This window comes from Benincasa hispida, chromosome 8 (assembly GCF_009727055.1).
Source record: "Benincasa hispida cultivar B227 chromosome 8, ASM972705v1, whole genome shotgun sequence".
Lineage (NCBI taxonomy): Eukaryota > Viridiplantae > Streptophyta > Magnoliopsida > Cucurbitales > Cucurbitaceae > Benincasa > Benincasa hispida.
This window is the reverse complement of record NC_052356.1, coordinates 44,137,541-44,163,691: the sequence shown is the minus strand read 5'-3', so window position 1 is coordinate 44,163,691 and position 26,151 is coordinate 44,137,541. Positions and strand designations below refer to the sequence as shown.

The 26,151-nt window shown below is 36.9% G+C and overlaps 1 protein-coding gene across 2 annotated transcripts; it reads right to left on the bottom strand.

The window, feature by feature from the left end:
• Positions 1-1,091: 1,091 nt before the first annotated feature.
• LOC120083074 (coiled-coil domain-containing protein SCD2-like) lies at positions 1,092-15,555 on the bottom strand. 2 transcript variants are annotated; one of them, XM_039038608.1, is made up of 17 exons: positions 14,993-15,555; positions 14,504-14,673; positions 14,248-14,323; positions 14,037-14,078; positions 13,877-13,939; positions 13,538-13,587; positions 13,431-13,458; positions 13,157-13,231; positions 12,954-13,064; positions 12,785-12,845; positions 4,591-4,701; positions 4,370-4,488; positions 4,093-4,156; positions 3,707-3,748; positions 2,942-2,982; positions 2,006-2,132; positions 1,092-1,501 (listed from the first exon to the last, which is right to left on the bottom strand). In XM_039038608.1, exons 1-17 carry the CDS (start codon positions 15,353-15,355, stop codon positions 1,368-1,370), a joined length of 1,677 nt encoding a protein of 558 aa, XP_038894536.1. In that variant the 5' UTR covers positions 15,356-15,555; the 3' UTR covers positions 1,092-1,367. The 2 variants fall into 2 exon arrangements, with proteins under 2 accessions (XP_038894536.1, XP_038894537.1); XM_039038609.1 differs by having other exon boundaries at positions 14,504-14,669; positions 14,993-15,134.
• Between the last annotated feature and the right edge of the window lie 10,596 nt (positions 15,556-26,151).

The window sequence follows — 26,151 nt, the reverse complement described above, 5'->3', positions numbered from 1 at the left end:
TGAGGAGATTTGGGAAGCCTCAGCTGAAAGAAAGGGGGACAAAGAATAATAAATGAGGGCTGCAGAAGAAAGGCGCCATTAATATTACTGGAGCAACCTCGTGAAGTCAGACAATGGAGAGAGATGAAAGAGCAGCAGCCATTGCCATTGCCATTGTGTGTGTGTGTCTTTGATTTTGCAAATTATTTTAATAAATGTTGACTTTATTATATACCAAAACCATCTTCATTGAAAATGATGGATCTACTGTTTGCTCAAATGGAAATATATTGCTGTGTTTCTGGCTCTCTGAGGCTGTGGCTCACACTGCCCATGTGTGTTTGGTTTGCCGTTTCCTTGTACGATTTATGGTTAATATCATATTTTTGAAGAATTGCTAAAGTTGGACAGTTAGTGCATTGAATACAGTGAATGGTAAATTTATGGATGGAAACAAGTATTCATTTGACTTGTTGATTCCTAAAATTTACTGTCTTTGTCCTTAAAAGTTAAGAGAACACTCTTTAAGAACAATGTTTTATTCAAAATAATATTATTGTTCTATTCAAAATAATATTCGAAAGGTTATATTATTTATAACCTCATGAACATTGTAGGAGATACACTCGAGTCTCCTTCAAAATTTTGAACAATGGCAAGGAAATGAGTGCGAACAACTAAGTTAATATTAACTAAATTATACTAATTATCTCCACACCTCCATAAATTTTTACAAAAAAAATTGAATGGTGAAGAAATGAGTGTGAACAACTAAGTTAATATTAATTAAATTATACTAATTATCTCCACACCCTCCATAAATTTTCACAAACCAACTCCCGTAATTTCTTGTGGACTAAAAATAACTTTTAGTTTCTACAAACGGATTGTTTTGATTTTTCACAGGAGGCTGAGCAGAATGTTTGTAAATAATTATTACAGAGCACCTCGTGACACAAGCGAGAGAAATAATGATGATAATGAAGAAAAAAGAAGTAAATTAAAGAATTTGGATGCGTTTTTTTTTCCTTTCTTTCTTCTCAATCATATGTTTTTTTTTTTTTTTTTTTTTTTGGGGGGGGGGGGGGGGGGAGAGAGAGAGACTTTAATTATAGAGAGCTAAACTTGGAAAAAATTAATTGAACTTTTGGGTGAAAGAATTGGGTATGAAGTCCATCTATCATACATGATACAAGGCACAAGGCATTCACTAAAAACTCTCAGTTGAGGGGGATGTAATAGAATATCACACAGGCACAAGGATAGAAAATAAAATGTGCATCCACTCTGGCAAAACAGGGTAAAAGTAGAAAGATGGCAGAGAAGATTTGTTGCAGAAAAAAAAAACTGACATTTTGGTTTGTATAAATGCGAGCGATCTTTCAGGATTAAGTGTCTAATTCTTTTGCAGATTTGTGATTACTGAGTGAGAATGCAGAAGATTGATCGATTTCCTTTCTAGATGCCTCCCAAAGCTGTTGTTCTATTCCAAGCTTTCTGAGCTCTACAAGACCTCGTTCAACTGCCAAAAGGATATGAAACTTTAAGCTATTTCATGAAGTTATATATAGTTGTGCTATGGGCTATAAGCTACATTCCAGATGATAGAAATCACATAATCTGAGGCTTCCAGATGAACAAATTACACCTACATTTATCACTTTTTAGATACAGTACAACTCCCTCCCTACATTGGTGATTAGAGCATTTGTTGGTTTTCTAAAGTAATCTATAATATAGTTAGATTCCCAAATGAGATGGTTTTAGAAAGCTATACTACGGGTTGCCGTTTTTTTTTTCCAGTGATAGGAACTGTGCTTCGTGTGTATAAAGGGCAATTCTAGCGTTTTATAAAATTTGATGCAGAAATGTCAGTAATGTATCAAAATGACAAGGACATTAATTTGTAAAGATACCATGATAGAAATTGAAATAACAGATTAATGAAACACAAAACTAGAAGAGCTATGCAAAACACAAAGGTATCAAACCGAGTAAGAGCAGTAATGGAAAACATGAACCGTACCATCCACAGCATCATGTGAAGTTGGAGGCTGTCCACTTCGACTGATCCAAAACTGGAGCCGCTCATCTGCAACATCCTCATCCACACCATATGCCTTGGCTCTTCTCCAGAAGTATGTAAGCCAAGCCTGCATAAGTTTTCAAACTCTCATTTTTTAAAGCAAAATTTTGCAAGTCGGAGTCATGCAAACATGAGTGAAAAAGATGTACAATGTTGATTTTCGTAGGGACAAACAAAGTCCAGTATGCCAACATACGGGTATGTAAGGCAGTTCATACGAAGTTAAACATATAATTTACATTTATCTAGGATACTCGACAGGTTAATAACTTTGGACAAAGAAATGAAATGAAGATCTTACACAATATATGCTCATAGGCTGTAATACCAAACAACATCAACGATTAATTGAAGACAAGTAGAAGATTGGATACTTTTGGCCACCGGAGTTTCCACATTTTTTCATCAAAGAGATATTGGTCCGTTTGCAACACCTTCTAATTTAAACACATTTGAAAGAACATATTTTCAATACAAAAGTTATTATATCTTACATTTTCAAAATTATTTTAAATGACAAATTTTCTTGGTTGCACTATATTTCCCTTTTTTTTAAAAAAAAAAAAAAAAAAAAAAAAAAAAGAAAAAAGAAAAAAGTTCTAGTTCATTCAGTTTTTTTAATTGTTTATTTATTAGAATTTTTCTAAATACTACTCTTCATCATCAGATATTACTCAATAAACAATATTAAACGCACTTTAAATTAGTAATTTTTTCCAAATGTGGCAATCGAAAAATCAATTTTATTTTTTAAAAAAAAAAACATTTTTCTCCAAAGTTATTCCAAGCACGCTAGAATAAATAAAAGTAGGAGGTTCACATAGCACAAAACTAAATAATCCTCATGACCAAGAAAGATGAGACAGATAAAACTACCTCCTTAAAGAGAACATCTTCAGCTTCAGCTTCACTTAGTTCTGCAAAGAGAGAAGTTCAATCATGAAATAACTTGTAAGCCTAACTTGCACTCTTTTTTTTCATCCCTTCTTTCTTCTTATTCTTGTTCTTATTGTGGTTGGACTGTAAAACCATCGGCTTCACTTATTCTTGTTGTGTGAAGCAAGGTGTTTTGTGTGTGGCTGAGGTGTTTTTAAGTGAAGTGCTTGATAATAAATTGCTTAATTACGCGGTTCTAAGATTTTAGATGTCTTTTTTATTTAATTAAAAACACTTTTTAAATGATTACTGTTACAATACTTCTAAAATTGACAATTTACTCAAATGAAAACCGTCAAAAAATAATAATAATAATAATAATAAATTTAAAAAAGGTTAATACAATGCATGTAGGGAAAGATTAGAGAGAGAAAATGTTTGCAAAAGAAAGAAAGAGAAACTACGTAGAGAAAGAAGTGAAAGGACAGTGAGCGTACAGAGTAATTAGCAAGATAAAGGGTCGCTCATGAAAGATTATAGATAAATTGTTAAGTCAAAATGAATATGACTAAGAGCCTGCCTCTCGTTTTAACCTATGCATTATACCTACACTTGGAGGAACATTTCGTACATTGACTCTAGCAAAGATTGCTCTATCATGTAAATCGTGTCTCCCTTATGATCTTATGCTTCAAGTCAATCATGTCTCTAGAATATCTTAAACATCTAATGAGTGTAGTGCATACGATACAGCAGTCAACTCACCGAAAGCCTCAGAAAACTTTGGATCAGCAGGTGCTTTTGAATCTGTGATTAAAAAATGATAGAAAATAAGTAACTTTATGTGTACCCTAATAGATTCAATTGGCAAATCATCCAGTTTGCAGTTTGTCATAATTACAAACTTTAAAATAATTCTCTCAGATTTGATTCTAAAAAGAATTTCTTAGTCATTGACCGAGGTGACAAAAAAGTAATTCATCCATTTAAAGATTGACATAAAAAAAATACTCTTATGACTAATTGAAAAAGGTGAGTAAAAAATCATTAATTTTCAAAATATCTAAATAAACTGGAAATGCAATTGTTCAGGAAGTTTGGAAGACAATAGAAACTCTAGACGCACAAATTGGGGGGAAAACAATGACTACCTGATTGATGAATCAAACTTGGACGTCTATGTTGTGCCAATGCAAGCACAGTTGCATCTTCAACCTGGGCAAAAATAAAGGATTTCGAGAGATATTAACATTAGGGCATATCAATAATAGCAAGGATACAGCAGAATGATTCAAGCTGTGAAGAGCTGTCATTCGCATCTAAACTCAGGGAAAACACAAATAAATAACAGGTAGTGTAATTATTATAGCTATTATAGAGAACACTAAGGGGAGAAATACACAATAACAAAGTTTGAAAAAAGAAAACCTTTAGAGATGTTAATTCTCTCAATCCCATTTCAACCGAAAGCATACTCTCAATATTTCCTTCCCCGGAGAGATCATTCAAATCCTGGATGAGCTTACTCCTATCTTGATCATTTCGACCTGAAACATGGATGTCCAACATTATTTTCATCGATCAAGTAGTGAGGACTAGATAAAAGCACTGCATGATATCAAACAACGGGAGCCAAGAGTTGAATCAACCTTCAGGCTCCTCCTTAGCTTTCTGTCCTGCAGAAATTACAACTTCGAATGGCAAAGGAGCTAAAGAAGACCAATACTCGTGTTTTGAGATTGCTATATCCGCACATATGCCTGGAAATAAGCGAATAAGTAAAGAGAGACCCCAACAACAAAAACACTATAAACATGAAGACAAGTTCTTGCAGCATACACAGGTGGTCAAAGATGTAAAATTATTAAAACCTTGTAACTTACAAAATATAATTGAAAACAGGATTGGAAAAAAAGGCCAAGGAAGAGAAAGATGATCAACAATCCATGACCAAGTTCAGGAGTGGAGTACAAGGGAAGAAAACATCATACAGAGTTTTCTTAATTTTCTTTAAAGAAAAATAATCTATTTGAAAAAGTTACAATTTCTTTTGCAATTTCATACATCGATGAAATCTTTATAAATAATAAAACTCAAGTCTCAAATTCCTTAAAAGGTAAACAAAAAAACATTAAATCGAGAACAATCCAAAAATTGTTACAAAAAGCCTCCCAACAAGAATTAGGGAGCAAACCAATAAGCCACTATGTTTGATGATTTCGCATCTTTCCTTCCACAAATCTTGATTTCCTTACAAAGTTCACAAATCCTTCATGTTGAAGACCCATGAACACTTATATCCTTGAAACTCTGGTACCAAATTTGTCTCTTATAAGAACAATGAAACAAATGATTAAGATTTTTTTTTTGTTGAAAGTAGAGTTTGTAACCTAGAGGGTATTTTTGTCCTTTTACAGTACTCTAGGGTTACCTACTTTTCTATTTATAGGTACAGTCTCCTTGTATTCTGTGTATCAAATTATAATAAGAAAATTCTATACCATGGTTTTTTTCTCCCTGTACTAGGGTTTTCCACATAGATCTGTATGTGCCCTATTTCTCTTTTCTCTTCCTTTTTCATCATGGTATCAGAGCATGGAGATGAAATCCTGGCCACCATTGAGGAAAATCAAACAGGAGAATCACAAATGCCATCTGGCACCACAACCACTGATATAACCACTATCATACAAACCGCTATAGAATGGTACTTCTAGACGGTCCTACCATATTTTCATCAGTCGATTGGAGTAGCCCAACTTGGAGGACAGGCGGCTGATTGGATCAGCCACCAGACAGACCCGCACAGCACCCAGACAAACCCTCACGGACAACCAGCCGACGGACCTCAGACTTCAGCGCGCCAGACAATCGGGAGCCACAGCTTGCCACAGACGATCGGGAGCTAGGGGTGAGCGGATTCCAGCTTCACGCCGAGCTCGACCCGTCCAAATGCCAGCCGGTCAAAGAGATCCAGCCTGACCCGCCCGGCCTCCACCCAGTTGGACCCTTCTGAACAAACTCCAGCCGCACACGCGTGCATTCCTTCCGATCCCAATCAGTTAATTCCAGCCGTGACCCATCAGATCCCAACCATGGTTCTTGCCCAACACTGACCGCGCCTATGGGTCCTCCGTTCCAGCCGAGCGTGGGTGGCGGTTTCAGTCAAAGAGTTCCTATGGGTGGCAGATTTGAGGTGGGGGAATCATCTTCTTCATAACCTGGACAGAAACTTGACTTTATCCCGGAACAGTTCACCCAACTTCAACTCCAGATTAAACAGCAAAATGAATCTGTTCAGCAACAAATAGCCACCCTCAGAGAAGCTCTGGAAACGACCTTTGAATGCCCAGTCAAAACTCCCCTCCAGTCTACCAATATACTCAGGAAATCCGATAATTTTTTCCCTGCTTTACCTACAACAAATTTATTTTCTGATGCTATTGGGAATACTGCAAGTTCAATTGTTGGAGAAAATTAAATGTCACAATTATTTTTCATGGTCTCAATCTATTAAATTCAACAAAAATTAAATTTATCCCGGAACAGTTACCCAACTTCAACTCCAATTTAAACAGCAAAATGAATCTGTTCAGCACAAAATAGCCACCCTCAGAGAAGCTCGTTGAACGACCTTGAATGCCCAGTCAAAACTCCCTCCAGTCTACCAATATACTCAGGAAATCCGATAACTTCTTTTCACCTTCTTTACTACACAAATTTATTATCCTGATGCTATGGGAAATACTGCAGCAGTTCAATTGTTGGAGAAAAATTAAATGGTCACAATTATTTTTCATGGTCTCAATCTATTAAAATGGCCTCGAGGATCATCATAAATTCGGTTACTTGACGGGTGAAATACCGAAACCGAGACTAGATGACCCCCAAGAACGTATCTGGAAGGGGGAGGATTCCTTACTCCAGTTTATTTTAGTAGGTAGTTTGGAGCCTCAGATCGGAAGACCTTTGTTACATACTGCCATTGCGCGAGATATTTGGGATGTTGTTCAGAAGTTGTATTCCAAACGGCAAAATGCTTCACAGCTCTATACTTTACACAAGCAAGTTCACGAGTGCAAGCAGGGAACAATGGATGTTACAACTTACTTCAACAAGTTGTCTCATCTCTAGCAAGACCTATGTCGCGAGATGGTCTGGGACTGTTCATGTGGGGGAGTCCAACATTTCCAAGCCTGAGAAAACTGACTGTGTCTATGATTTCCTCGCTGGGCTGAACTCGAAGTTCGATGCAATACGCAGCCGAATACTGGGACACCGTCCGATACCATCCCTGATGGAAGTTTGCTCTGAAATTTGCCTCAAGGAGAATAGGTCTAGTGCCATGAATAATATGCCAATTCTCTCAACTGATTTTGTTGCTTTTAAGACGTCAGGTCTGGTTAATGAGAAACAGAACAGCAAGCCTCTCCTGATGTGTGAACACTACAAGAAGCCCTGACACACCAAAGACCAGTGCTGGAAATTGCATGGTCGTCCATCCAATGGTAAACAACATTAGTCAGGTTCTAGACAAGCACTGGCAAGTGAATCAGTAAATGGAGGTTCTCAGCCTCAAAATCAGGAGACCAACCAGAATAACTCCAGTGCTATAGGTGTCAGCGCGATTGCCCCGTCAGGTACGATTCAATCCTTGGGCCTCGTTAGTATAAATGGTAGCAAGTCGTAGATTCTAGATTTAGGGGCTACAGACCATTTAACTGGCTCCTCTGATCAGTTTATTTCTTATTGTCCAAGTTTTGGAAATGAGAGAATCGTTGATGGATCTTTCGCTCCTCTACGAGATGTGCTACATGTTCCCAAAATTTCTTATAATGTATTATCTGTTAGTAAGATTACAAGAGATTTGAAATGTCAAGTCACTTTCTCACCTAATGCTGTTGTTTTTCAGGATCTGAGCCCGGGGATGACGATTGACACTGCCCGACATGACAGGGGGCTCTATTTCCTTACTGAAGATATTTCTTCTAGATTTGTGATAGGACTAGTTTACTTTCATCATGTTTTTCTACTTCTGAAAGAGATTACATGTTATGGCATTATCGTCTCGGGCATCCTAGTTTTCATTATATGAAATAGTTATTTCCCCATCTATTTCACAATGTTAATATTTCTACTTTGACTTGTGATGTGTGTATTCGGGCTAAACAACCTCGTGTCTCACTGAACTCTCAGCCTTATAAGCCTTCCAAACCGTTCACACTTTTCCATAACAATGTTTGGGGTCCTTCACTAGCCACTACTTCTACTGGCAAACGCTGGTTTGTAACCTTCATTGACAACCACACAAGGGTAACATGGGTCTTCCTTCTTACCGATAAGTCTGAGGTCTCATCAGTCTTTCAATAATTCTATAATACTGTATTCGACACAAAAATTGCTATCCTTCAAAGTGATAATGGTCGGGATTTTTTCAATAATTCTTTTAGGGAATTCTTAGACTCAAAGGGAATTGTCCATCAGAGTTCGTGTGCGTATACTCCTCAACAAAATGGGGTAGCTGAACAGAAAAACCGTCACCTTGTCGAGGTTGCTTGCTCCCCTAGGTTGTCAACTTCCCTTCCTTCCTACTTATGGGGAGATGTTTTAACAACAGCTCATTTGATAAACCGGATGCCTTCCCGTGTCAGTTTCAAACCCTCCTGGAGTGTTTCAAGGAGTTCTACCCCAATAATCGCCTTATTCCTGATGTACCACTTCGGGTGTTTGGGTGCATTGCTTTTGTCCATACCCATGATCCTAATCGCACCAAGTTTACCCCCCCCCCCATGCGCAGAAGTGCATCTTTGAGGGGTACCCTCTTCATCAGCGTGGACACAAACGTTACCATCCTTCACGAAAATATTTTGTCTCAATGATAGTAACATTTGTGTTGATACTGATGTTTGTGATGTGAGTAAAGACAGAGAAGATGGTGACAACTGTACCAAGGACACCTTGTGCAACGAGAATGTAGGTACAAGTGATGACAATTATAAAAAAAAAACTTGTTCCAGCGTATGGTACTCCTAAAGGTGAAGAAGATCACTCAGAAGGTGAGACTCATGAGCAGAAGGCTGAATGTGGTAAGGAATCAGATGGGAAGAAAAGTTATGATGCCTCTCTTGATCTTCCCATTGCTTTGAGAAAAGGTACGAGATCCTGCACAAAGTATCCACTGCAAAGTTACCAATCTTACAATAACCTGTCTTCCGAATTCAAGGCCCTTACTACGAGCCTAGACACAGTTACGATACCATGCAGTATACATGCAACAATGGAGATCCCTGAGTAGAAGGTGGCAATTATGGAGGAAATGGGGGCGCTTGAGAAAAATAACATTTGGGACCGGGTTACTCTATCAAGGGGGGCACAAGGCAGTTGGGTGCAAATGGGTGTTAAACGATAAATACAAGCCTGATAGAACGATTGACAGGTACAAGGCAAGATTAGTTACCAGAGGCTTTACTCAGACCTTTAGAATAGATTATTCCGAGACTTTCTCCCCAATGGCAAAGTTGAATATTGTTCATGTCCTTTCAGTTGCAGTTAACAAAGACTAGCCTCTCCACCAATTTGGTGTGAAGAATGCCTTTCTTAATGGAGAATTAGAAGAAGTCTACATGAGCCCTCCCCCGAGGTTCAAAAAATAGTTTAATCATCGAGTTTGTAAACTGAGGAAGTCCTTATCTAGGTTGAAACAGTCTCCGAGAGCCTAGTTTGGCAGATTCACTACCTTCGTAAAATCACAAGGATATAGTCAAAGACATTCCGATCACACCCTCTTTATGAAGAAGTCAGTATCAGGGAAAATTGTTGTCCTTATTGTGTATGTGGATGACATTGTCATATCAGGTGATGACGCTTTAGAAATTGACAGACTGAAGAGGAAAATGGCTGAGGAATTTGAGATCAAGGACCTCAATAAATTAAGGTACTTTCTCGAAATGGAAGTGACTCGTCAAAAGAAGGGATTTCTGTTTCTCAACGAAAATACACTCGACTTACTTAAGGAGACGGTGATCCCGTCAACAAGGAAAGATATCAGTGGCTTGTTGGAAAACCGATCTACCTTTCTCATACTAGACTGGATATATCTTATGCAGTCAGTGCAGTCAGTTAGTTTATGCAAGCTCCGTATGAAGAACACATGAAAGCGGTGGAGCGCATCTTGAGATATTTGAAAACCTCTCCTGGTAAGGGGTTGATGTTCAGGAAATTTGGCAAACGGTGCATCGAGGCATACACGGACACTGATTGGGCAAGTTCTGTGGTAGTCAGAAAGTCGACATCTGGATACTGTACATTCGTGTGGCGTAATCTCGTTATGTGGAGAAGTAAGAAACAAGGAGTTGTTGCCAGAAGCAGTGCCAAGGTAGAATACAAAGCCATGAGTCTTGGGATATGTGAAGAAATTTGGCTGAAAAAGGTCCTAATTGATCTCCATCAAGATAGTAATCTTCCAATGAAACTCTATTGTGATAATAAAGTTACGATAAGCATCGTAAATAATCTAGTGCAGCACAACAGAACAAAGCACACGGAGATTGATAAGACATTTCTTCAAAGAGAGACTTGACAGTGGCAACATTTGCATTCTCTATATTCCTTCCGGTCAACAAATAGCAGATATTCTCACAAAAGGGCTTCCCAGACAGAACTTTGACTCTTGTATCAGCAAGTTGGGCCTCGTTGATATCTACGCCCCAACATGAGGGGGAGCATTGTGTTAGGCCTCCGATTGTGTTGCAATATCAAAGGAGAAGGAATAAGGGTAATTTGGGAAAAGAGGAAGTTGCCGCAGTTAGGGGGGTTGGAGACCACAACTAGTGAAGACTTCAATTTGGTTAGGAGAAGGCTTTTGTTTAAAAGGAGGGGGAAGCGGAAAATGAGGGGGACTTTTGATAATCAGAGCAATTGTGAGTGGGGGAAGCTTAACTCTCGTGTGTGGGAGGAAGCTGAAGACGGAGACTGCTTTTAGGAAGATTTTGTAATCGTGTTGCTTATCGTCTAGCTCATCGAGTAGACGATCATGTAGTGAATAGCAACAATCGTGTAGCGAATAGCCTAGCCATTTGCATCGAGTAACTAATCATGTACTGGATCGTTTACCTAATTGCATAGTCGATCGTGTAGATCATCGAATTACCAATAAAATTCTTCTAAACAATTTGGTTTCTATCAAATTGGTATCAGAGCAGTAAACCTGGGAAAGAATGGCTCAAAAACGATTTGAGGAGAAATTGGAGTTGCTAGATCAAGAGATTTCTGGTCTTAGGGTCGAGATGCAGAAACTACCAACAATTGAGGAGAACTTAGCATCGTTAACTAAGAGCATCGATCGGCTAGGATTACAAGCGGAGAAGCATCAGAAAAAGGAAAAACGAAAGCAACAGAGGAGAAAGACGGATCGAGGAGTGAAATGACGGAAGGATCGAATAGCAATAATACGAGTGGGACAAATAATTCGGTCAAATCAGGAGTAGAAGAATCGTTAAGTGATCGGAGTAAATTCAAGAAAGTTGAAATGCCAGTGTTTAGTGGAAGCGATCCAGATTCATGGCTCTTCAGAGCAAACCGATACTTCCAGATTCATAAGTTGACGGAGACCGAGAAGATGACTATTGCGGTGATTAGCTTCGATGGTGCCGCATTAGACTGGTACCGATCTAAAGGGAGGGCGCCGTTCAAAGATTGGGAGGATTTAAAGCGAAGAATGTTAATTCGATTCCGATCCTTAAGAGAGGGATCAATCTGTGGACGATTCTTGGCCATTAAGCAAGAATCAACGTGGAGGCGTATCAAAATCTGTTTGACAAGTTGGTGGCACCATTACCTCATCTTCCGAGCGAGGTGCTGGAGGAGACATTCATGAACGGACTTGCTCCTTGGATTAAGGCTGAGGTGTTGAAAGTTGGGTTTGTAACCTAGGAGGGTATTTTTGTCCTTATTACAGTACTCTAGGGTTACCTACTTTTCTATTTATACGTGCAATCTCTTTGTATTCTGTGTATCAAATTATAATAAGAAAATTCTATATCGTGGTTTTTTTCTTCCTGTACTAGGGTTTTCTACGTAGATTTGTGTGTGCTCTATTTCTCTTTTCTCTTCCTTTTTCATCAACTTTCAAACAAGAAGTGGATCTAACTTGGGTGAACACCTAGTCTCCATACAAGGGGATCTTCATTGGAGTTTCTCAGTAGAGTTTCAGCCTTCCAAATATTTTAACTATGCCAGAAGATCAACTTTTCTGGTATTTAAATTTGCAAACAGCAAACACAAAACTCGTGAATAGGGACGTACCAAACAGCCTACCAATGTGCTTTAAACAAAGAACTACCCAAAGAACCAGCTGCATCCAACACCGACCTTCTTTTATCTTCCTTTTCATTAACTGAAACGCCCTCAACCAGCAGTGAAAGATCACTAAATTTACCCACGGCCTCCTTCCTCATGTTCTTACAAATACTGAAATACTTTCCATGATTTTGAATTTCCTTCCACCTTCAAAAGTAAACCCCTCTTTTTTTCTTATCTTTTAACTGATTCTTTATTTGTTTTGTAAGAAATGATAATCACTTCATTCCAAAAAGAAACCAACCCAACAACCTAATGTGCAAAGGGACAAGGTGCCCCCTCCTAAACCAGAAGGGTCTACAAGAACACCTTAATACTCCACCAAGTGCTTTTTGAATTTCCTTTTTGCTTTGTTTTTGTGAACATAATATCCAGAGTTTTAATATTACCAACCATAATCCCAGCCCAATAAGCAAAGAACTTAAGCTTTATGAAAGCACACAACTCCGGCATGTTATGAGCCATTTTACTAGAAGTGTTTCTTACCATATTGAACAGCTAAGCCCCAATAGCGAGCGAGCCAACACCTCTTCAAAACAACCTCCTCCTGGAAAAAAGAAGGATAAAATATGAATATGATTGAAAGAGAATTTCACAGCAAATAATTTTACAACTGAAGGTAGATAAGATATTGCTTCTTTAGCTAAACACTAACCATCTCTTCCTGTGTCAAAATCATTCTCTGTGTCATTACACGGAGAGCCTTTGCTTCAGACTCTGCTTCTCGGAGTTGTTCTGTAGCTGCTGCTGACTCATCTTTTAAGTTCTGACAAAATAATTACAATGTCACACATCTGAAACCAGGACACAGATTAAAAATATTCAACTAGTTATGTAAATAAAGGTAGTAATTTGTACCTCAATTTCTGAACGAAGGGCAGCAATTTCTTCATTTCTACTATCCTTGGTTGGTTGTGCAGCTTTGAGTGCAGCCTGTACAATGAATAACAGTCAGGATCAAAAAAAAAAAACCAATAACCAATGACGAAAAGAGGCAATGGAAATGTAACAAATGTCGACTAGGCCCATTTCCTAGAACTAGGACTAATAATGTAAAACCCTCCAATAAATAAATGACTTGATTCCTTAAACCCTATTCTACATGCTTTATGCAGTTACAATCTCAACAAACCTCTCTTTGACGCAGGGCTGCTTCTTTCCTGCAAATAAATAATGCAAAACAATAAGACCTAGAAAATTTCATAGAGAAAAGGAAAACACAGCAGGATATAAACATACCTGCTCAATAATTTAGCTTCCAAGGACACACCCTCTCCAAGAGTAGCAACCTATGAAAGTATTAATACGAAAATAATAAATATTAGTCAGTAAATTATTGAAGAAAGGGATGTGAAAATCTTGCAACAAATGCAAAAGTTTAAGTTAATTCAATGAACTGGCTACCTATGCAGAATAGCCGACCAACATCTCAAGATACATGCAGTCATGCATAATGGAAGAGAAGACAGTCTAATAACCACAGCCATCTTTCTCTATTGAAGCACTGTGATTTACTTACTTTTCACTTTTCAATCAACCTTTTATCAAAATTTGAAAAATCAACAGGTTAATCAATACCTGTTTCTCTAGCATTCTAGCTCTAGCCTCTGCTTCTTCCCGTTTTTCTTCTGCTAGTCGAAGCTGTCCATCCAACAAACTCAAGCGTAAATATCAATTAAACATGTTATTGAGGGAACTGATATTCATATTCATAAGCTTTCTTGAAATGTTAGCAGACCTTTTCAAGTATATTCTCGTTCTCCTCTTGTAGCATATCAAGCTGAAAAAAGACCAAAGTCAGATTTAGAGCATTTGACTCGAGAGTTATGGTGTGATAGAGCAAAGGACGAAGTCAATACACTGAGGAAATAGCTTCCTCCAATCCAATGGGGTGACGATCTTTCCAGTGCAAGAAGGAGAAATCGACTTATACATTTATAATGTCATACCTCATCACGTAGTGCAGAAGCTTCCCGCTGATCTCCTGCATCTTTGGAATTGACCTGTCCAATATCTGGTGCAAACCTGACAAAAATTTGCAATTGAGTAAATGGGAAAAGCACTGCCTCGTCACGTTCTGCAAAAGCTTCCCGCTGATGGCTAGTTCGCTGAACTAAATAAGAAAGCGTACTGTCCTATTTTTCATAACTATAAGCTCCATTATTCACAAGTACTTGAAGAAACAAGGTTGAACATTATAATAACCTTCTATCTCCAATCCTATTAGAAGGAGGATCAATTGGAGGTATGGAGACTGGAGTTCTAAGTGAAGGTTTACTCGGTGGTACGATCTGGTTCGAACGCACGGACATCGATGATCTACCAGTTGATGTGGATCGAACTTGAGGAACATGCTCTACGAAATTCCGACCTAACTAATCAAAACACCAGAAATTCCAATCGCCTTCTTGTTAGATAGTGTACCACATGCTAATGCTAAAACAATTCAAACCGCCGGAAAATGCTCCGTGCGGATATTGATCACAAACTCTACTGTATCCTAGAACAATCCGCCACAAGCCAATCTGCTAGTGCACAGATCTTAAAAATCATGATAAGAAAAGACAGGTAAAGACTAGAAAAGCTGAATTCAACTACCTATCCACAACAACACAGATAAAGTATCATGAGAATTGACGTCGACCAGTCACCTAATCAAATCAGAAGAGGCAGACAGGGATACTCAGAAATTACCGCGGGGGACGGAGATCTGTTAATCCTTGGACCCGAAATCGTATGAAAGGAATTGGTATTGTTACTATTGACAACAGTAGGATATGACGAGTGAGTACGAGGAGGAGGTGGGGCACCGAACCGAAAGCTGAGATCATCGTCTTCATCGTCGTCCTCTTGGTCATGCGTGGAGGCCATGACCTGAGCCAAACGTTCAGCAGCCTTCTTGGCGGCAACATTTTGAGCACGCTTGATGGTGGAAGACGCACCCAATCGAGACTGAGGATGAGCCGGCGACATCACTGGCGAGGACGATCCTGTGCTGCTGGAGCCGCCACTCCACTGCCTGGCGTAGACTGGACTAGCAGGTCTCCTCCGATCCATTTCCGTTCACAGAATTATGCAGAGTAATTGAGCCGCACTTCCGAAATTAGCAGAAATTTTCTCGGGCCTAGATTTTCTCGAGAAAATGACCCAGGGAAGAGAAAAGATGGGGAGAGAAAGAATCGGGGTTGACAAATAGGTTGTGTTGTGCAAGAAATACAGAACAACGTCGTTTGATTCAGATTTGCGATTTCGTGAACGTGGCGTATAATCATGGAATTTCTTTTATAAATTATATAGATAAATATCATAATTATATTCACAATATTATATACTATTTTATCTTTGAAAATTCTAATTTGGAAATATCAAACGTCACATTTTAAGTTGTAAAATTTTCCAAATAATTGAAGTTTGACGCTGTTGTGTTTAGGTGTATCACATCGTGTAATTAATGAAAACTAAAGCAACTTGTTATCTAAACAAATAAACAAGACTTCGCTTGAAAATTATTTTACTTTTTGTTTTCTACTTTTTAAATCACGTTTGTTTCTATTAATTTCTTTACTATTATTTCCATTTTTTTATTAAAAAACATTTGACATATGTTTTTACCAAAAGAATGAAATAAGATTTCACGTAACTTTTTAGAATTTGTCTAATACTACTAGTTAAGATTGAGTTTATAACATTTTTATAATATGTGGTAAAGTGAGCTTAACTTATCAGTAATTGACATCCACGACCTCTTTTAAAATTAGAGATTCGATATTTCATCATCACAATTATTTACTAAAAAATAAATTAATATGTATATGTCTCTATAAATATTGAACTTAATTGATTTAAGGTCATGTCACTATAACTACATTTAAACGATATTCCTCTTCAACCAATAAATATGACTATTGTCAATTTTAAAATAACACAATAGCTAAAATATTAATTATCATCTTAAAAGTTGATAGTTCGATTTTTACCTCTATTGATTGGAAAAATAAAAAATAAACGTATGTGACCATTAATAAAAACCTAGGCGAGAATAAGAACAGCAGAAGGTATAGATAGGCATTCGGCTAAAATGCACTATGCGAGCAATTTAGCTTATGTTATGACTAAATGTGATTTTTTTTTCTTTTTTATTGTTGTTTGCAGAGGACTAGATTTGACATTTGATTGGCTTTTTTCACAGGCATGCTTGTTTTTTATTTTTTATTTTTTAGTCAACAGACATTTGTTTGTGGTGTAGAAATCAAATAATTGAAGCAAAAATAACTAGTTAAAGGGATTCTTGGAAAACGTCGAGTCAAATAATGAGCAAAAGTGAAGTGATCAAGTAAATTATAAAAGAATAGGAGAATAGGAGCAAAAGACTCGAAGAGAGCAATATCACAACGGTGTTATTTAAAGATATATACACAACATTGTGGTGCTACATTGCTACACCATCGTGCTACGAAACTTCAACTAGTATCGCGTGCGAGTGAAAACACGTGGTTGCATGTATTTATCAAGGCTTTTTCGGGTGGTGATGAGATCTTTTCTCTAGCGTCTCAATGCTACCACAATATTTTTTTGTAAATGTATTTTGAGCACCGACTTTTGGAAGGAAAAGTTTGAGATTCAAACCTAATCGTAAAACTTTATAAATTTTGTAAATAATGGCAAAAGCCCACTCTATTAAATTAATGAAAGAGTATTCATACAGCAGATAGATAATACCAACTCAGCAACTAAAATCTTAACAGAGAAACAACTTTCTAACTAAGTATATTAACCAATACTCCCCCCTCAAGATTGGACTATGAAAATTACAAACTTCCATCTTGAACATGAACTCCTGAATAATAGAAGAAGGAAGAGCCTTAGTGAACATGTCAGCTAACTGATGAGAAGACCGAACAGACAGAAGCTTCAGCTGCTCTTGTTGGATCTTGTCACGAACAAAATGACAATCGATCTCTATGTGTTTAGTCCTTTCATGAAACGTGGGATTAGAAGCTATTGAAATAGCAGCCTAGTTATCACAATAAAGCATGGCTAGAGCTTGAAAAGGGACCTGTAAATCAGCAAGAAGGTGAATCAACCACATAGTCTCACTAGAAACACTAGCAAGGTCCATATACTCTGCTTCAACCGATGAACTTGAAATCATAGCTTGCTTTTTAGTTTTCCAGGAAACAAGAGAAGATCCTGAGGAAACACAAAAACCTGTGATTGAGCACTGAGTATCTAAGCAAGAAGCCCAATCATAAGCAACAAAGGTTTTGATAGGAAATTCCTTAGAAGCTAAAAGCATGATACCCTACCCTGTTGTACCCTTGAGGTATCTTAACAAATGATGAACAACAACCAAATGATCAGTACACAACTTGGCCAAAAGCTTACTGAGTTTATGAACACGAAATGAAATATCAGGTATGGATATTTGTAGATACAACAACCAACCAATTAAATGCCTATAAGAGGAAGCATCTTCATCATTTAATGGCTGACTGGAAGTAGTAGATAAGTGTAAAGTAGGAACATCAAACAGGTTGATGGTTTTGTTGCCAAAAAACCAGTGTCTTCAAGAATTTGTAAACAATATTTACGCTAAGAAAGGTAAATACCTACTGATGATCATGACAACTCAAGGCCAAGAAAATATTTTGCTTGTCCAAGATCTTTCAACATATAATGAGATCTAAGCAAGACTTTTATAGCAGTAATTTCATCAACAGAAGGACCAGTGATGAGAATGTCATCTACATAAACCAATAGTGCAACAAAGGTAGAACCATGACCCTTAGTGAAGAGCGAGTAATCTACTATAGATTGAGTAAAACCATTTGCAAGTAATATGCCAGAAAATTTGGAAAACCACTTGTCTGGATGCTTGTTTAAGGCCATAAATCGACTTTTGTAATTTACAAAACAAGAGGGACTGAAGAAGCTCGTTGCTCTTTAGAGTAGTAACCCATAGGTAAAGTCATATAAACTTCTTCAAACAAATCACCGTTTAAAAATGCACTATTAACATCCTTTGGCATAAAGACCACCCAAAAGAAGCTATCAAAGAAAAGAAAACTTTAATAGTAACAATCTCAGCAACAGGCGAAAAAGTGTCAACAAAATCAATGTCTTCTTGTTGACTATATCTCTTTGCAACCAATCGAGCCTTGTGTCGATCCATAGTGCCATCAGCTTTATACTTGACACGATAGACCCATTTACATCCGATAGCATGATATCTATAGGGAAGAGAAATAATGCTCTAAGTATTTGTATGTTTCATAACAGCAACCTCTACATCCATAGCATTTCTCCAAGACTCAATCTTAACCGCCTGATGAAAATATGAAGGTTCAAATTCAGTAGAGACATTGCATAGAAAGGCTCGATGACAATTATTTAGCTTTTCATAAGATAACACTTTATCGAGAGGATGATATGAAGTGCTATCCTTAGGAGGACAACCATGAGTCAACATGTGACAATGATAATCTTTTAAAAGACCAGGAGGCTTATGTGGTCTTATAGACCGTCAGGTTGGTTGATTGCAAATGATCTGAGAAAACTCAATCTGACCAGTTGCTACATCAATCATATCATTAGTATTGTTCCCATGAGAACTGGTAGCAATGTTGGGACTATCACCATGAATAAGGTTATTATCATGAGTTTCCTCTCGAATAGCCAAATAATATGTAGAACCATCATGCATAGAAGAACCAACCATAGTATTGTTCCCATTCAAAGAAGCTATCAAAACTGTAGGTAAACAAGCTATAGAATCATCTATAAGAGAACCAACCATAGCATTGTCAAGTAGCAACAAAGGTAAGACGTGTTCAGTAAACACATCACTAAGTTTCAAATGGTCATCAACAGATATAGAATGAAAAGGAAATTGTTCCTCAAAGAAAACTATATCTTTGGATATAAAAGTACTCCTTTTTGCAATGTCATACAACTGATATCCCTTAATATCAGGCGGAAAACCAATAAAAATGCATGAAGAAGTTCGAGGATCAAACTTGGAATGTTGTGCAGTAAGTATAGATGCATAACAAAGACAACCAAATACTTTCATACATGTATAATCAACAGACTGGCCATATAAGATATTGAAAGGAGATTTATTGTTCAATAAAGTCATTGGAGTATGATTTATGATGTAAGTAGCAGTTAAAATACAATCTTCCTAAAATGAATTGGTACCCCAGACTAGAAATATAAAGCTTGAGCAACATTAAGAAGATGTTGATGCTTACGTTCCACATCAGAATTTTGCTGAGGATGTTCAACACAAAAAAAAAAAAAAAATTGGTGAATTGTTCCTTTTGAAGAAAAAAAATCAATAAAACGAAGTCCATGGGCATTATTAGATCGAAAAACTACTACAACAAATATTCCCTTTTATAGCTTTTCAATATAGTCTTTTAAAAAATAGGCTATAAAATATAAGGAAAAAAAGCGGAATAATGTAAATGAAAAAAATTCAAATTGAGCGCCCAAAAGTTAAGTATCACGCGTCATCCATAAAATTCATGTGTTAAGAAACCCTTCCTTTTCCTCTTCCCCTTTATTCTCGAAAATTAGGGCTATCTGAAATTCTCTCCCATCGATCTTCTTTCTTTGTTTCTTCTCACACTCTTCCCATTTTGTCTCATTTCTTCGTCGGTTTATCTATGAGCAACTACGAAGAACCACTATGAAATGCCCTCAAATTTTAATTTTCATTATACCATCTATCATGAAAAATCATCACATGGGTCTTAATTTCCCCTTTTGAACAATGTTGCATCCGTAGATTCATCTCCTTAAGAACCCAAAGTTGCAAATCTGAAATTGAAGATTGGAAATCTTCTTGATTTCTCCTTAGACCACCCTCAAATTGCATATCTCCTAAAAGACCCAAAGTTGCAGTCGTTGATTTGTCTTCCATCTTCTTGATTTTTCCTTTCGAAGAACGTCCTCTGAGATTTTACAAGTGAAGCATTTGAGGCATTAAATTCCACCACATTTGTTCTTCTTTTTCTCACTTTCTCTTATGAGTCTTATTCGATTTCTATTCAATGTTTTGCATTTTTCTTTGTTTATTGCTTACCAATTAGATTTTTGTTGACTTTAGTGATCTTCACTTTGAATTAACACCCAACCATTTCTCTTTTCAGTCTATAAGTTAATGGCCTATCCCTCAAAGTCTACTTTAAGGTAGGTTTCATTCAACTTCGTTGCTTGCAACTTTTATACTTTTGTGTAACCTGATGATAAAAGCAAGACTTTGCTGCCTTTTGTGAATATAGAAGGCCCCCTCAATAAGCATTTGTGAGTGCTTTTCTAGTATACACCTTTTTGCATTTAATGGCTTATTGGTTTCTACTGATTTTATGGTAGCGAACAAGTTTATGAGAAGGTCCTTTTTGCTAAAGTCGGCTTTTCCAAATGGTAAGGGAACTATACCAGTTTTATTTACTCTATATTTAACTTTCCCTTATTTGAATTCTGCTATGTCTGAGGTAAATTGGTTGCTACAGTATTGGCTTTTAGATTAAGCAGATTTATAGTTGCTCTCAATTGTTGATCATTGTAGAGCTGAAAATGAGCTTAATTGATTGTACACTAGAGATATTGTTTCAACAAACTTTGTGCTGCCTTTTGTGAACAAGACTCTTGGAATCTTCAGAGAAATCATGTCATTTTTATTGGGTGAAGCAGAAAATGAAGTCTCTTTAGTTCTTAATATTGGGGTTGATGCCCTAAACTCTCGTTGAGTCCTGTAGTTTGTAAACATCTGTATTGAACAAACACTTGTGATGTAATAATATGAGATATTTTTTTCATTGTTGTCTATAAAACATGAGATGTTTTATTTGCATTTACCACAAACCAATAAATTAAGATCCCTGGTTGTCGTTGTAACTTAAGAATGTATGTGGAGACATACAAGTGGATCATACCTTAAGTGATAACCAAAATGGTCTGTAATATATGAATATAGGAGGGAAACCTTATTGTGGTGACACTACGGATGCGGTCCGCTTTGTAGATAGTTACAAGTGTTGTGACATGCTACAGATGGTCAAATCCTGATCATTCATATGGAGACATGAGAGCAGGGGTGTCCTATACAAAGGAGTTTGTATAAGACCGGACCACAAAGTGTATAGTCTCGTTATATAACGTCGTTCATGACAGAGACTTAACTTCACTAAGATGACTATAGGTAACATGACCTTAATCCTGAGTGAGTTGGGAACTCTTGTCTTTGAGGGCGGTCCTTTAATTTGCATGGGTACGAGTGGCCAAATCGCCGACTCAAACCTACCACTTTGGGGATTCGTCTAATTGGGGAGCTGGGAACTCAGCTACACAAGATGGAATTCACTCATTCCTCGAAGCAGGGGTAAGTAGATAGATTGCTCCCTTAAGGGCTGATTCTAAGGCTTGAACGATGTGGAGCCACACACCTTCTCATGGCCCGAGAGGTGTCCATTCATTGTAGGACTATGATGTATTGTTCATTAGAGGGATCAGTGATACTTAAGAAGTTAAATGTAACTACATTGACAAAATGGTAAATTGACCCAACTATACTTACGAGCATGTGTGAAGGATTATCGTACTATTGACTGGTTATATCGATGGACACAGAAATATATCTATGGTGAGAAGAGTAGTTGTCGGTCTTTAGTGGAGTGTCCAACAATTAATGGATGGTGGATCTCGTGGCTAAAGAGTTTAGTTAGCTATTCACGTACGTTGGACCTTCAAGCTACAGGTCCATAAAGTCCTCTTGGTAGCTCAATGGATTCAAACTATAGGTTATAAATATAATATGATAAGTTAGCTATTATATTTATTTATAATTAAAACAATCATGAGATAATTGTTGGTAGTTTCTCCTTAATCGTGCGTGAAGTAGGAGGTTTTATTCAGTTTTCATAACTAAAGGATAAAATGAAAAATATTTTCATTTTGTAAAGAATCGCATCATTTGAGTACACTACCTATCGTTTAGCTCACGAGAGACTACATGACAGCTTTAAGTGTTTGTCTAAACGATCGTGTACACGCACATTTTTCTAAACGATCGTGTAATCTTTTACTAAATGATCGCGTGTCTGAGTGATATTTTCTAAATGATCGTGTAAACGATCAAGCTATTTTCCCTAAACGATCGTGTACCTACTATCCTTTACTAAATGATCAAGCACCACAGTCTATACTATAGACTCTATACTCTCCCACTTGCTTGGTCGTTGAGTGCGATACGTTGTTTCCTCCTTCCCTCTACCAAATCCAACAGAGCCCACACCTCCTGGAATCTCACTCCGAGAATACCAAGGTCATTAAGTGGTGGTGTCCGAGAGGCTTCTTGTTCATGGAGAAGATTGTTCGTTTACTAAGCGACAACGAGAGTTTTGGGTAGACGATTGCAGCGACAGCGAGAGGTTGCTGGTCCCAGTTCTTCATGAGAGCAAGAGAAAAATAGAAGAAGAGTTCTTTAAAAGTAAGTCTCTCATTCCTTTGTATTTAATTTATGAAAGCATGTCGTAATTTGTTCTAAAATGCATAACTAGATTGTATGTTTGTGAATGCTTGTAATTCTATTATAATGAATTTGGAACGATCTTGCTTCTACTCATAGGTTTTCTGTGATACGAGTTCCTTTACTTAATCATTGGGCTTTGTAGTTGAAGGCTATACTTCAAAGTAGCAAAAATTTATTTCCCTAACGCATTCAATTTTTTGTTTCTTATAGTTTTCCTTAACTTTATGTATTGATTTATTTGTGAAATTGCTTTTTCAAGGGTTAATGCTTTTCATTTATTTTAGACAATTTTGTTACTTCTTCGAGTTGTTAAAATAAATTTATTTGTAAATTTCAGAAATTGATTGAGGGGTTATTTCAAATGTGATTTCTTCTCTTGTGAAGAAGATTCAATGAAACCAACAATTAAACTAGTATGGATTTTTTTTTTGTTGCATTGTGCTCTTCTAGTTTTGTATAGGGAAGTGAAGTGATATGTAATTTTTAGTTGGGTATTCTATTCAACCTTCTATTAGTTGTTCCTAGGTGTTAAGTGGTTGAAACAATGAATGTTATTCTTTTTGTTGATTGTAGTAAATTTTTATTTAGATTATAGATCTGCCTTATTATTATTTGATGAAAAGAGGAAGAGAAAAGAGAAAAGAGAAAAAGAGCACACACAGATTTACGTGAAAAACCCTAGAATAGGGAGAAAAAAACCACGATATAAAGATTTCTTATTAGAATTGATACACATGATACAAGAAGAATGCATAAATAAATAGAAAATTAGGAAACCCTAGAATACTGTAAGAAGACAAAAATGCCCCTAGGGAACAAACCCTACTTTCAACATTCCTCCTCAAATTGACACGTAGATATTAGTAAGGTCTAACTTGCTAACAAAAGAGTCAAAGTTCGGTTTGGGAAGCCCTTTCGTAAGAACATCTGCTATTTGTTGACTGGAAGAAATGTAGAGAATACAGATGTTGCCACTGTCAAGTCTTTCTTTGATGAAGTATCTATCAATTTCCACATACTTTGTTTTGTCATGCTGCACTGGATTGTTTGCGATGCTTACTGTGGCTTTATTATCACAATAGTGTTTCATCGAAAGATCACTATCTTGATCGAGATCAGTTAGGACATTTTTCAACCAAATTTCTTCACATATCCCTAGATTCATGGCCCTATATTCTGCCTCGACACTGCTTCTAACAACAACTATTTGTTTCTTACTCCTCCAAGTAACAAGATTACCTCACAAGAAGGTACAGTACCCAAATGTTGACTTTCTATCTACCACAGAAACTGCCCAATTGGCGTTCGTGTACACCTCGATGCACCGTTTGTCAGACTTCCTGAACATAAACCCCTTACTAGGAGAGGTTTTCAAATATCTCAAGATAAGCTCCACCGCCTTCATGTGTTCTTCATAAGGAGCTTGCATAAACTGACTGACTTCACTGACAACATAAGATATGTCTAGTCTGGTATGAGAAAGGTAGATCAATTTCCCAAAAAACCACTGATATCTTTCCTTGTTGACCGAAACACTGTTATTCAAGTTACTCAGTTTAGCGTTAACTTCCACAGGGGAATCAACCAGTTTACAACCCGTCATACCTATCTCTTTAAGTAAGTCGAGTGTATATTTTCGTTGAGAAACTGAAATCCCTTCTTTTGACAGAGTCACTTCCATTCTGAGGAAGTACCTCAATTTTTCGAGGTCTTTAATTTCAAATTCCTCAGCCATTTTCCTTTTTAGCCTGGCAATTTATGAAGCATATTCACCTGATATGACAATGTCATCCACATACACAATAAGAACTGCAATTTTCCCTGATACTGATCTTTTCGTAGAAAGGGTGTGATCCGAATGTCCCTGACTATACCATTGTGATTTTACAAAGGTAGTAAATCTGTCAAACTAGGCTCTTGGAGACTGTTTCAACCCATACAAGAATTTTCTTAATTTAAAAACTCGGTGATTAAGTTGTTCCTCGATGCTCTAAATCTCGTAGGTTCCTATAGTTTATAAACCTTGTATGAACAAACATATATGTGATTAATAATATTTGATATTTTATTCACTTTGTCTATGAAATATGTGATATTTTAGTTGTATTAACCACAAACCAATAAACTAACATCCAAGATTATCATTGTAACTTAAACATGTATGTGGAGACATACAGGTGGATCATGTTTAAGTGGTAACCTAAATGGTCTGTAGTATATGGATAAGGTTGGGTACCTTATCCTGGTGACACTACGAGTATGATCCTTTTTGTAGATGTTAAAAATGTTGTAAAATGCTACAAATGATATGATCCTGATCATACATGTATTATACATGTGAGCGGGGATATTCTATACAAAGGAGTTTGTATAAGATCGAACCACAAAATGCTTAGTCTCATTATATAACGCCTTTTATAATAGAGACTTTCATTTCACTAGGATGACCATAGGTAACATGATATGAATCTTGAGTGAATTGTGAACTCCTGCCTATGAGGACAATCCTTTGATTTGTATGGGTGAGAGTGACTAGATCGCTGACTCAACAAGCCTACCATTTTGGGGATTCGTCTGATTGGGGAGCTGGGAACTTAGCTATACAAGATGGAATTCACTTCTTCTCTGAAGCAGGGGTAAGTAGATAAATTGCTCTCTAAAGGGCTGATTTCGAGTCTTGAACAATGTGACACCACACCCTCTCTTGGTCCGAGAGGGGCTCAGTCATAGTGAGACTATGATCTATTGTTCATTAGAGGGATCAATGGTACTTAAGAAGTTAGATGTAACTACAGGGGCAAAATGGTAATTTGGCCCAACTGTACTTATGAGCAATTTGTGAAGGGTCATCGTACTGTTGATTGATTTTATCCAATGGACACAGAAATATATCTGTAGTGCAAAGAATACAGTTGTCAGTCTTTAGTAGAGTGCCCGACAGTAACGGATGGTGGATAATGTAATTAAAGAGTTTAATTAATTATTCACATACCATTGGAGCTTCAAGTTGCAGGTCCATAAGATCCCTTTGGTAGCTCAAAAGGATTTAGTTGAGAATTAGTTTTTGGGTTAATTTGAATTATTCAAATTAATAAGAGGGAATTTAATTATATTTGATATAATTGATTCAATTATATATGATATAATTGACATAATGTATTTGATACATTATAGTTTAATTGAAGGAATACATATTTGAATATGATTCAAATATATTTTCTATGAATGAGATTCATAGTTGTTAAATTTAATATATTCAATTATACCATATATAATTGACATAATGTATTTGATACATTATAGTTTAATTGAAGGA

Excerpts from the sequence above, each read along its gene's own strand:
- LOC120083074 (XM_039038608.1), bottom strand. The coding sequence starts at position 15,355 with ATGGATCGGAGGAGACCTGCTAGTCCAGTCTACGCCAGGCAGTGGAGT. Across the intron at positions 13,232-13,430 it reads CAGCCCTGCGTCAAAGAGAG|GCTGCACTCAAAGCTGCACA; the intron begins GTTTGTTGAGAT and ends TTCATTGTACAG. Across the intron at positions 4,157-4,369 it reads GAGAATTAACATCTCTAAAG|GTTGAAGATGCAACTGTGCT; the intron begins GTTTTCTTTTTT and ends ATTTTTGCCCAG.